The sequence below is a fragment of the Triturus cristatus genome, chromosome 10 (genome assembly GCF_964204655.1).
Source record: "Triturus cristatus chromosome 10, aTriCri1.1, whole genome shotgun sequence".
Taxonomy (NCBI): domain Eukaryota; kingdom Metazoa; phylum Chordata; class Amphibia; order Caudata; family Salamandridae; genus Triturus; species Triturus cristatus.
Genome location: NC_140593.1, coordinates 1,232,839,023 through 1,232,852,816, shown reverse-complemented (window position 1 = coordinate 1,232,852,816; position 13,794 = coordinate 1,232,839,023). Strand labels below are relative to the sequence as shown.

The 13,794-nt window shown below is 51.9% G+C and overlaps 1 protein-coding gene across 5 annotated transcripts in view; it reads right to left on the bottom strand.

Moving 5' to 3' along the window:
* The window catches only part of FGD1 (FYVE, RhoGEF and PH domain containing 1), a 425,310-nt gene that overhangs the window by 81,163 nt on the left and 330,353 nt on the right, over positions 1-13,794 (bottom strand). For all 5 annotated transcript variants that reach the window (XM_085629850.1, XM_085629851.1, XM_085629852.1 and 2 more), the window contains 2 exons: positions 13,008-13,191; positions 5,492-6,038 (listed from right to left, as the gene is read on the bottom strand). In XM_085629850.1, the coding sequence (XP_085485976.1) occupies positions 5,492-6,038; positions 13,008-13,191 (731 nt within the window). The remainder of the gene's footprint in view (positions 1-5,491; positions 6,039-13,007; positions 13,192-13,794) is intronic.

Sequence of the window (13,794 nt, the reverse complement as noted above, 5' to 3'; positions counted from 1 at the left end):
CAGCACTATTGAAGCACCACACGGCATGGTTACAGGACCACTACAGCATTGCGATAGCATGACTACAGCACCACTCTAGGCAAAGTAGGGGACTGCTACAATATCCCTACAGCACCACCACTCTAGGACAGCCACAGCACTGGGGGGGAGCATCGGTAAAGCACTGCACCGGCACCACTTCAGTACTGCAGCAGAGCCTTTCCAGTACTACTAACAGAGTACTTGAGTACTACTCAAGCACTGTTACAGGCTCTCAACAGCACGCCTACATCAAGTGGACAGCACAACTACAGCACCACATCACTGTGAAAAATGCACAATGCCAGCACCACCAGGCTAAAGCAACCGGCAACAGCACTGCTACAGAATACCAATACGACCACTCCAGCACAGCTACAGCACTACTGCAGCACGAGCACCTATACCACATTTCCACAGCACCCAAAAAGGCGTCACTTCAGCACTGCTTCCAGTACTGTTAAATGACGTCTACAGTACCTCCCCAGTACTTGTAAAGGAATGCTGCAGTACCTCCACAGCACTGTTTCAGCATTGTGTGGAACTGCTTCACTACCTTCAAAACACCGCTAGAGCACTGATAATCCTTTGCAATGGCATGGTGATAACATGGCCCCAGAAGCGCTACGAAAGGTCTACAGCATCGCTAGAACAGCACTACAGCACTGCATGGATACAGTACCACAGAATCACCACCACATCACCATACCAGCGCCACGCCTGCATTTCTGCATCACCGTCCCCGCGCAGCGTCTGCACCACCACAGTACAGCAGCAGCACTCCTACTGCATTACAACAGCACCACAACTGACAGCACTCAAGCACGGCTACAAAACAGCTGCAGTCACTCAAATGCAGCGCGTCAGGGCTATTGCTTCCGGTACTGCACCGCGACAGCAAAGCTACAGAACAGCTATTTGGTATCACCAGGGCAGCAGGGCTACAGCACGATAACAGCGATGTTCATAAGACTACATTTGGTTCAGCACAGCACTTCTGTGGCGCCTTTAAAGCAAAGCCACGGGATCAAGTACGGCACTGCTACAGCACTCAAAGGATTCACTGTTGTGAAACCAGGTCAATGTAATTCCAGTACCACCACAGCACATCTACAGCATCAAAACAGCGCAGCACTGCTACCGTATTACTACTGCAGTAACTAAAATCCCACTAGAGCAGCAATAAAGCTCCGCTACAGACAACTACCAAACAAGTACAGCCCCACGGCACTGCTACAGCAGAACTATAGAACTTCTACAGCTCCAGATCAGCAGCAGACTATGACCACCCATCAAATCCCTCAGGGTTGCGTCTGTCCTCTGTCCGTCTCTCATTAGCCTCAGCGAACGGTGAAATATTAACCAGGAAATCTAACACTGACTGGGATCGATGAACTAGGTTCGGGCAGTAGCTAAGTTAGAATACATTTATCTAAAACGAAATGTCAAACATTGAACGGTTTCCAGTAAAATACTCAGGCCACCACCACAGCAGCAGGTAAAGGTGGCGCTTTGGAAATTGGGTGGGCGTGACCGCTCGTGTGAGCTGTGGGCCAGCGTTTTTGTGAAGATCCAAGATGGCGGCAAGAGACAAGCCGGCGATGGAGCACTCCCACGTCACTCACTCTGCCAACCAATACAGATTTATGAAATGTTTGTTTCCAGGTCATGTATAGTATTGGGCTACTCAAGCCGACTTCAAGCTAATGATGCTGCCCGGCGACATCGCCAGGGGCGGCTTGTTCCCTCGTTTGCTACCTCACATCCGCAACTCCGCCTAAGAGCACTTTTGTTATTATCTAGCACTCTCTCTGGCCTCTCTCGTGTTTCCTCCCTGGTTGAGAATTGCTTATGGTGAAGCCTAAAGCTTCATTCTTGACCTGCTCCAGAGCAAAGTTGAAGACCAAGCAGCCTCTAACTGGAAAGGTCGAGAGTGTAGTCGGCCACTGGCCCGAATATGATATGGTATTGGAACTTTAAACACAGTTCCATTCTTGTATCATGGGTTCCGGGCGATCATTACAAAAACTTTCCAGCGCTTACCAGTGAACTGCAAAAATCGATTTGCATACTCACTAGATCTGGAACAAGAATTTACTAGAAATGACATTCTTAAACAACTCTGATCCCAGAGTAATGGCATTATATACTGACCAAAACTCCAGAAGCGTGTTAGATCGCCCAGATAGAGCCCTTGTTCAGGGGGGGGTCAATTATTGCTGAAACCACAGGCCAAATACAGCGACCACGTCAATAAACCATGTGTAAAACCTACAGGAGCACCTTTCAAAGATTCAACCCAGATGAAAATATTTGGAGACCTCCCCTTTGATCAGAACGACACTGTACATGTTACCATTCAAACTGGAACCTGTGTATTAACAATCCACAGGCAAAAGCATTTGTGAATTTCTAAACACCTGAGGAACAGCAATGGGAGCTACTTTCATCTCCACCCTGGTGAAGCCGTTTGTGGTAAATTTTGAAAGTCTCTGTTTCTGGTTATGTTAATCATTATTTACAATATCAAAGGAAGTAGTGAATCCTTACAGGCGCCATTTAATTATCTGGAAAGTTTACACTGATGAAATCTATCGCCTAGTTTGTTAGCAGACAGTAGTTAAACAAGTTTCACACGTCACACCTGGTTGAATCGTAGTGCAGGAAACCACTGCCCCCAGGAAATTCAGGTAAATATTTGCCAATCTGAATAGTAATCCCACTGCACGCACCACCTTACTTAGGTACAACAGTTGGATAACTTGCGCTTGGCCAATTCTTGAGGCCTCAGAGGAATAGCAGCGATAAAAGATGATTTATTTTATATGAATGCGGATTTCCTTTACAAAAAAAGCATTGGACAGGGTAATCCATGATGCCTTTTGCATAGTGCACGTGGCGTTGAAACATGACCGATGCACGGACTGCGATCCCCTCCTCCAAACTAACCAGCAAGATCCAATATTTGATATCACAAAACTGGCCCATTATAAATACAGACCAACCCGTTTTGCTTTTAGAAGGGGCCTAAATCTTCAATGCCATTTCTTTGCTGCTTATGGTGAAGGAAGGACAAACTATGAATCTCCTTTGGGGCTTCCTTCCCTCACTCTGGAATTGCAATCAGACCACCAGCACATTCGGAATATTTCACCCGACGCCAAAACCTCTGACCACAGGGAGAAGCGTAAATCATTAAATCGTTAACAAACTACAAGCTGTAATGTTACATATTGCGTTCGATGCTGTTCTGGTTTAATTTCTCTTGATAAGACAAACAAAACAAACTGCAAACACACTGGTCAACACTGATTTAAACTACACTGGAACATCTCCCGCTGCCACTTTGGTTGAGAATTACAGTCTCTTCAACTAGTGAGTGGGAAGTACTTGGAAAACACAACACAGCATCATAGGACCAAACGCTGAGACAACTCACACTGTGAGAACAGATACATTTGCTAGACTCTGCGAGACCTGCGTTGCACGAGGTGACCGGATGGTAGGATTCTGCTACCCCGAAACCCTCTCTGAGTTCAACCTGTAACAGGATTTTGGGTACCACTGCTTCTGAAATTGAACCGCATCTTGTGATTTTGTTCACTTTATGTTTTTTCAGGTGAAACTTTCAGCATACATAAAAATACATGTTCTGCCACTGTTTTTAAGACTGTTTTTGATTCTGCCAACAGTCCATCTTCTCTGTCAAGCAACTTCTGCACCATGACCTCAGTCTTTCATCCTTTTTGACTCGGGTCAATGCTTTAAGTCAACCAGGACCCCCACAGATGCCCGGCAGACACACATACATGTGTTTTCTTATATTTAATAGTAACAAAACTGCAAAACTATGGGAAATGATGAACCTCTAACGATAATACCAATGTATAGAGTAGCCGGAACATTAGTACTTTCGCAAGGGAACAGGAGCAACTACCGACAGATATCTACTGGGCCGGTGCAGCGTCACAGCAGCACTGCTCCTGCTCCCCGACAGCACAACCATAGATCTACAGCACCAGTGCAGCACACACACACACTATGACCAAAGATCCTTTGCAGCACTGCTCCTGCTCCCCTACAGCACAACCATAGATCAACAGCACCAGTGCAGTACACACTATGACCAAAGATCCTTTGCAGCACTGCTCCTGCTCCCCTACAGCACAACCATAGATCAACAGCACCAGTGCAGTACACACACACGCTATGACCAAAGATCCTTTGCAGCACTGCTCCTGCTCCCCTACAGCACAACCATAGATCAACAGCACCAGTGCAGTACACACTATGACCAAAGATCCTTTGCAGCACTGCTCCTGCTCCCCTACAGCACAACCATAGATCAACAGCACCAGTGCAGTACACACACACGCTATGACCAAAGATCCTTTGCAGCACTGCTCCTGCTCCCCTACAGCACAACCATAGATCAACAGCACCAGTGCAGTACACACTATGACCAAAGATCCTTTGCAGCACTGCTCCTGCTCCCCTACAGCACAACCATAGATCAACAGCACCAGTGCAGTACACACCCACCCTATGACCAAAGATCCTTTGCAGCACTACTGTCAGTCCACTGCAGCACAACCATAGATCAACAGCACCAGTGCAGCACACACCCACGCTATGACCAAAGATCCTTTGCAGCACTGCTCCTGCTCCCCTACAGCACAACCATAGATCAACAGCACCAGTGCAGCACACACCCACGCTATGACCAAAGATCCTTTGCAGCACTGCTCCTGCTCCCCTACAGCACAACCATAGATCAACAGCACCAGTGCAGTACACACCCACGCTATGACCAAAGATCCTTTGCAGCACTGCTCCTGCTCCCCTACAGCACAACCATAGATCAACAGCACCAGTGCAGTACACAGACACACTATGACCAAAGATCCTTTGCAGCACTACCGTCAGTCCACTGCAGCAGGGCCACAACAGAACCGCTGTAGAATCGCTATGGGAATTTCCAACATGAAGCACTGCACAACCACTACAGCACGGTGAATGCACCACACTGAGATCACTCAAACAGCACTTCAGCACAGCTCTTACTCCTACTGCAAAGCAACAGCACCACAGGAGGGCCACAGCACTGGTAGAGTATTCTGCCTCAAGAGAACCGCTACTGTACCCCTACTTCACTAGTGAACCAGAGCATCCCTGTGTCACAGGTACAGCTATTGCACAGCACTGGCACAGCACGGTTTCACCAACGGTACCAACAGCAAACCTTTGCATACAGTGTAGTCACTGCAACTTCCACAACCCAGGGGGCGTGGCCTGGCTGACACCACTGCATGGTGATTCTTGTAGCACAGTGCGCACACTGCACCTTCAACAACCCAGGGGGAGGGGCGTGGCCAACACCACTGCATGGCGCCTCCTGTATCACAGTGTGGTCACTGCACTTTCCCCAGCTCCAGGTTCCACTGCCTTCCTGCATTCAGCAGGGGGTCCTTACCTCACAGGAGTCCAGCCTCTGTATCTGGTGCACGTCGGCCTCATCCGCGCTACCCTCCTCGAGGTCACTGTCCAGCTCAGAGTCCCGCATGGAGCGCCTTTTGCGGGTAAGGATGGGTAGTGCGGTGGTGCCCGCCGCCTGCTCGGAGCAGTCCTCGGAGTCCTTGGCGTCCAGCGCCTGCTCCCCACTGATAAAGCAAATTTCCTCACTGTAGGAGGGTGAACTGATGCTGTCTATGCCGCTGTCCCGGTTAGCCACCTTCCCACCGCCATCATGGGCCGGGAGGGCAGCCGAGGCCCTCAAGCAATGCCGGCGCTCCAGGCTGTCTGTGGTGTACCCTCCCCGCTCTGGGGGGTCCTGGAGCTCTGCCATGTCCAGCAGCTTGTGCAGATGTTCACCCAGGCTGCAGCTGGACTCCAGGGAGCCCCGCCGCTCTGGAGGGCCACTGGCCTGCGAGGCGTCGCTGTTGGATCCAGTCTCCAGAGTCGAGTCGGTCCCTGGGCTGGGGCACAGGGCGCTTCGATCCACCGCCAGGATTATGGGCTCCCTGTGAAAAGAAGAAGAAGCCAATCAGTGTGTTATGTTACAGATCCCCTGGGGACTGCGTAATCTGGTACTCAGTAGGGAGAACAGAAAGATCTAGGGGCCTGACCAAACCAACCTAGCACAACCACAAGGCAATGGACTAGAAGTGTAAGTACAACTTAAGAGTGGACCGGAGGGGCGAGCCTTGGCCGAAGCCTGCCTGGGCTTCAGCGTCTGATGACCTGGCTCGAAGAAGGTCTCACAGGGATGAGTGCCACCCAGGCATGGAGACAGATGTGAGGTTCCACTGGAGGTCTGTGCACCACACCATGCTCATTCATGAGGGACGCTCATTCTGGGGTGATGATGGTTTGCACCCAGCAACCACCTGTGGAAGCTCCTCTGAAGACAAACAGCTACAACAACTCTAAACAAGGTTAAAGGTAACTTCAAACATGTTCTTGGGCTGTTAACTAAGGTCTCCATGTGAGATACACTAAGGTGATAAATTAAATGCGACACCAAACCCCCGCCGAAGAGGGCACACGCCATGCTGTGTGATGTCCATGAGCCATACGTCCATGGAGTAAAGTCAATAAGGTAACAAACCACCTTCAAGCAAGACCTCAGACTTATATCACCTGCCCCTCGTTTGACACACAAGACAAGGAGCGAAGCCAACAACACATCAAACCATCTTCAAACAGGGCCTTGGAGCTCCGTCACCTGATGTTTCCTGGTTAAACAAACTGGAATCAGCCCATCAAGACTTCAGTCCACCTCCCACCAGGTGCCAGATCAGTTTTACTGTCTCTCCATCTGATGTAAAGTCCATTAGATCAGCCATTAGATCAGCCCAACGGGACATCAAACACCTTCGAAGGAGGCCTGGATCTGGGACCAAGGACCTCAACTGGAAATGAACTGCGTTTTATGATGAACTGTAGACATCACAGTCTTACACAAGAGCCTCAGATCTATTGCTCTGATATCCTGGCTAGGATTTGACCCTGAAAATCTCACAGAGTGGGACCCATTCTGCCAAATCTTTTCCGGTCGGATCTATTGCAGAGTACTTCACGCTACAGGATCTGTACTTCAGGATTATCTGGATGGGATCTATTCCTGTGGAACTCTTTGTGTTCTTCCCTTGGGATCTTCCTGAACAGGATTTATTTTGCAGGATCGCTCGTGCTGGCATCTGCTCCTCAGAACCACCACGGGCAGGACCAGTTTCTCAGGCTCTCCTCCGGGACCCCCCGAGGCAGCAAACGCTGGACGCAATCTATTCCTCATAATGTTCACAATCAGGATCCGTTCTCATTGGCGTCCATTGCTCAGGACTTCCCTGGGCTTCCTGGTACAAGGAGAATCTCCCTGGACAGCATCTACCTTTCTGGATCTTCTCAAGTAAGATCCATAGCTTGGGATCCTCTTGGCTACAACCTATCCCTCAGGATCTCCCTGGGTGGGATCTATTGCATGTAATTTCCTCGAGATACTTCACTTAGTACTTACTTTATTGGGATCACATCCTCAGGTTCTCCCTGGGATCTCTTCTTCAGCCTATCACTGATGGCATCTAACCCTCTGAATCTTGCTGGAAGGAATCTGTTCCTCTGGATCTCTTTTGGTAGGGTAGATTTCTCAGGACTTGCCTTTGTGGAGTCAATTTCTGTCAATCTGGGAGTGTAAACTGTTCTTTGAAATCTCCCTGATTATGATCGATCCCCCTGGATTTCCCTGAGTGGGATCCTCTGCTGGTGATCTCCCTGATTAGATCATAGCCCTCCGTGTTTCCTGGTGGGATCCACTGCTTGCTTTCTCTTGGAGATCCATTCTTCAGTAGTTCCCTTACTGTTAGTGCTTCGTTCGTATCCCCCTGAGATCTCTTCCTTTGGATCTCCTCAGGTGGGATCTATCACTCTGGATCTCAGGGAGTTGAATCCTTTCCTCATGAGCTCTTTTGTTCAGTTCAGTTTTTGGGATATTACTTGGGATCTCCCTGACGGGAGCCATTCCTCAGAACCTCCCTGGGTGTGATCTATTGCTACGGATCTCCCTTGGTGGGATCTAATTCTTAGGATATGGGATTCAGGAGCTGAACCTCTGGGTCTTTCTAGTGGAGATCTTTGCATAGGCATCTCCTGGGTGGGATACATTGCTTGGGATCCCCTGGGTGGCACTGATTCCACTGGATCTCCTGAGGTGCAATCTATCTATTAGAATCTCATACCTGTCAACTTACAAATTCATTTCCCTGTGTGAGAAGGGGGCAAGGCCTCGTGCCGAGAGTTACCTAAGAAGAACTCTGCCCCTCACCAAGCTCCCCGCTACCTCTCAAAAACAGAGGGTCACTGAGGCGGTCACCGGTGTCCTGGAGTGTTTTCATGCCTCATAATGGACACGGCCCGCTGCCTCTGAATCCAGCTGGAACTCCACCGCTGACAGGTGTTCTCAGCTCGTTTTTCAGCCACCGTGTGATTTCGACGCTCCACCGGGTGACCCGATGAAGTGAGCCGAAACGGTGTGACACACATGGCACTGTGTGAGCTGGCAGGTCTGTAATCTCCCGTGATCCATACCTCAGTAGTACCGTTGTTGGGATCTCTTTGTAAGGGTGTCCCTGGGATCTCCTGCTGTGACTATCCTGGATAGAAGAACATGACACCTTCACACTTGCAAACAGGGTCTCTCTACCACGGAGGCGGGGGGCAAATCAAGCAGAGCTGGTGATGCCCCACACATGGCTAGACCACTTGCCTCAGAGGTGCACCTGCACCTGCCAGACCACCAGAGGAGATTGTGAGAGTCACTGATAGGACTGCTGCAATAAGAGTAACCTGCACCTGAGGGAGCTGGCAGGACAGTAGAGAGTACCTCAGCCCCCTCACAAGGACACCCTCTGATCCCTCAGCAGTACTCCAACAGGACACCCTCTGATGCTTCAATAATACTCCACGGGACACCCTCAGATGCCTCAACAATACTCCACTAGGACGCCCTCTGATGCCTCAACAATACTCTACCAGGACACCCACTGATGCCTCAACAATACTCCACCAGGGCACCCTCTGATGCCTCAACAATACTCCACTAGGACGCCCTCTGATGCCTCAACAATACTCCACTAGGACACCCTCTGATGCCTCATTGGTACTATGCCAGGACACCCTCTGATGCCTCAACAATACTCCACCAGGACATCCTCTGATACCTCGACAATACTCCACTAGGACGCCCTCTGATGCCTCAACAATACACCATTAGAATGCCCTTTAATGCCTCATTGGTACTCCACCGGGACACCCTCTGATGCCTCAACAGTGCTTTGCTAGGACAGTAGAGAGTATCTCTGATCTCTCAGCAGTACTCAGCCAGGTCACCCTCTGACTCCTCAGCAGTACTCTGCCAGAACCACTTGCCTCAGAGGTGCACCTGCCAGACCACCAGAGGAAACTGTGAGGGTCACTAATAGGACTGCTGCAATAAGAGTAACCTGCACCTGAGGGAGCTGGCAGGACAGTAGAGAGTACCTCCGCCCCCTCACAAGGACACCCTCTGATCCCTCAGCAGTACTACAACAGGACACCCTCTGATGCTTCAATAATACTCCACCGGGACACCCTCAGATGCCTCAACAATACTCCACCAGGACCCCCACTGATGCCTCAACAATACTCCACCAGGACACCCTCAGATGCCTCAACAATACTCCACCAGGACACCCTCTGATGCCTCAACAATACTCCACTAGGACACCCTCTGATGCCTCATTGGTACTATGCCAGGATACCCTCTGATGCCTCAACAATACTCCACCAGGACACCCTCTGATACCTCAACAATACTCCACTGGGACACCCTCTGATGCCTCAACAATACTCCACCAGGACACCCTCTGATGCCTCAACAATACTCCACTAGGACACCCTCTGATGCCTCATTGGTACTATGCCAGGATACCCTCTGATGCCTCAACAATACTCCACCAGGACACCCTCAGATGCCTCAACAATACTCCACCAGGACACCCTCTGATGCCTCAACAATACTCCAACAGGACACCCTCAGACGCCTCAATAATACTCCACCAGGACACCCTCTGATGCCTCAACAATACTTCACTAGGACACCCTCTGATGCCTCATTGGTACTATGCCAGGACACCCTCTGATGCCTCAACAATACTCCACCAGGACCCCCACTGATGCCTCAACAATACTCCACCAGGACACCCTCAGATGCCTCAACAATACTCCACCAGGACACCCTCTGATGCCTCAACAATACTTCACTAGGACACCCTCTGATGCCTCATTGGTACTATGCCAGGACACCCTCTGATGCCTCAACAATACTCCACCAGGACACCCTCTGATACCTCAACAATACTCCACTGGGACACCCTCTGATGCCTCAACAATACTCCACTAGGACACCATCTAATGCCTCAACAATACTCCACTAGGACGCCCTCTGATGCCTCAACAATACTCCACCAGGGCACCATCTAATGCCTCAACAATACACCATTAGAATGCCCTTTAATGCCTCATTGGTACTCCACCGGGACACCCTCTGATGCCTCAACAGTACTTTGCTAGGACAGTAGAGAGTACCTCTGATCTCTCAGCAGTACTCAGCCAGGTCACCCTCTGACTCCTCAGCAGTACTCTGCCAGAACAGTAGAGAGTACCTCTGATCCCTCACCAGGACACCCTGTGATGCCTCAACAATACTCCACCATGACACCCTCTAATGCCTCAACCATACTCCACCAGGACATCTTCTGATGCCTCAACAGTACTTAGGACAGTAGAGAGTATATCTGATCTCTCAGCAGTACTCAGCCAGGACACCCTCGGACTCCCCAGCAGTACTCTGCCAGGACAGGAGAGGGTACCTCTGATCCCTCACCAGGACACCCTCTGATGCCTCAACAGTACTCTGCCAGGACACCCTCTGATGCCTCAACAATACTCCACCAGGATACCCTCTGATGCCTCAACAATACTCCACCAGGACCCCCCCTGATGCCTCAAAAATACTCCACCAGGACACCCTCTGATGCCTCAACAATACTTCACCAGGACACCATCTGATGCCTCAACAGTACTCCACTAGGACGCCCTCTGATGCCTCAACAGTACTCTGCCAGGACAGCCTCTGATGCCTCAATAATACTCCACAAGGACACCCTCTAATGCCTCAACAATACTCCACCAGGACACCCTCTGATGCCTCAACAATACTCCACCAGGTCACCCTCTGATGCCTCATTGGTACTCTACCGGGACACCCTCTGATGCCTCAACAATACTCCACCAGGACACCCTGTGATGCCTCAACAATATTCCACCAGGACACCCTGTGATGCCTCAACATTACTCTGTCAAGATACCCTCTGATGCCTCATTAGTACTCTGCCAGGACACCCTCTGATGCCTCAACAGTACTTTGTCGGGACAACCTCTGATGCCTCAACAGTACTTTGTCAGGACAGTAGAGAGTACCTCTGCTCCCTCAGCAGTGCACCACCAGGACACTTTTTGACTCCTCAGCAGTACTCCGCCAGGGTCAGGACAGGAGAGAGTACCTCTGATCCATCACCAGGACACCCTCTGATGCCTCAACAATACTCCACCAGGACGCCCTCTGATGCCTCATTGGTACTATGCCAGGACACTCTCTGATGCCTCAAAAATACTCCACCAGGACACCCTCTGATGCCTCAACAATACTCCACCAGGACACCCTCAATAGACAACCCCTGCGACTCTACTCAGACCTTTGACCCCTCACCTGCCCACCCCTGGCACTTCTCATACCTCTGACCCCTCACCTGCCCAACCCTGGCACTTCTCATACCTCTGACCCCTCACCTGCCCACCCCTGGCACTTCTCATACCTCTGACCCCTCACCTGCCCACCCCTGGCACTACTCATACCTCTGACCCCTCGCCTACCCACCCCTGGCACTTCTCATACCTCTGACCCCTCACCTGCCCATCCTTGTGACCCTTCTCATACCTCTGACCCCTCGCCTACCCATCCCTGTGACACTTCTCATACCTCTGACCCCTCACCTGCCCATCCTTGTGACCCTTCTCATACCTCTGACCCCTCACCTGCCCATCCCTGGCACTACTCATACCTCTGACCCCTCACCTGCCCATCCCTGTGACACTTCTCATACCTCTGACCCCTCGCCTACCCATCCCTGTGACACTTCTCATACCTCTGACCCCTCACCTGCCCATCCTTGTGACCCTTCTCATACCTCTGACCCCTCGCCTACCCATCCCTGTGACACTTCTCATACCTCTGACCCCTCGCCTGTCCATCCTTGTGACCCTTCTCATACCTTTGACCCCTCACCTGCCCACCCCTGGCACTTCTCATACCTCTGACCCCTCACCTGCCCACCCCTGGCACTTCTCATACCTCTGACCCCTCACCTGCCCACCCCTGCGACTCTACTCAGACCTCTGACCCCTCACCTTCCCACCCCTGGCACTTCTCATACCTCTGACCCCTCACCTGCCCACCCCTGGCACTACTCATACCTCTGACCCCTCACCTACCCACCCCTGGCACTTCTCATACCTCTGACCCCTCGCCTGCCCATCCTTGTGACACTTCTCATACCTCTGCCCCTCGCCTGCCCATCCTTGTGACCCTTCTCATACCTCTGACCCCTCGCCTGCCCATCCTTGTGACCCTTCTCATACCTCTGCCCCCTCACCTGCCCATCCTTGTGACCCTTCTCATACCTCTGACCCCTCACCTGCCCATCCCTGTGACACTTCTCATACCTCTGACCCCTCGCCTGCCCATCCCTGTGACACTTCTCATATCTCTGACCCCTCACCTGTCCACCCCTGGCACTTCTCATACCTCTGACCCCTCACCTGCCCACCCCTGGCACTTCTCATATCTCTTCACTACATGGAGCACTCCTGCCCCCCCCCCCCCCCCCCATCCTTACCTTTCAAACTTCTCGATGAGCGAGGACACGGCTGACAGCCCCAGCTCATCCCTGCTGTCCGTCCGAGGCAGGGGGCTCCTGGGGGTCCGCGGATCCGCAGGCAGCGGCCGCGAGGGGGGCGGCGGGATGACGTCAGGCGGCCGGGTCTTCCTCGCGCTCTGCAGGTGGGCGGGCTTGGGGGGTACTAGGGTGGGAAGAGAGAGAGGGGGGTTAGAAGAGAGACTGCCTAGGAGAGAGCCAGAGACAGGCGCAGGAGTGAGTGCCAAGGACTGAGTGCCATCCCTGGGACCCATGAATGGGCCGATAGGGCACACGGTGAGGACCCTGCCCCCCCAAGCCTGTGTGTGTGTGTGTGAGTGTGGGGGGGGGGGTATTTATTCATCAGAATGAACTCGGTCAGTGTGAGTGAGCTCTGTTAACCTCCAGGCGGTGCAGTAGGGGGCGTGAGAGCCCCCACAACCGTGCCCAGCTAGCTCTTCTTGTCAAAGGCCGTGTGGCCCTCGGGTGGTGGGTCCCGGGGCGCCTCGGGGAGCTCAGTGCCTGAGAGGCCTCATTCAGTGTGGGGGGGGGGGGGGGTGGCGGTGGAAGATCACACGCGCTGGGGGAGGGGGAGAGATCTGGCCCTGGGGACAGGTGCCTGATAACTAAACTTCAAAGCCTCGAGCTCTGATGCCAGCTCGGGGGGGGGGGGGGCTTCCTTGATCGGGGGGTGCATCCAAGGGTGCGTGGACTGAAGGGGGCTTGTGGGCTCGGTGCATGCTATAATGTGCATATACCACGGTGCGGC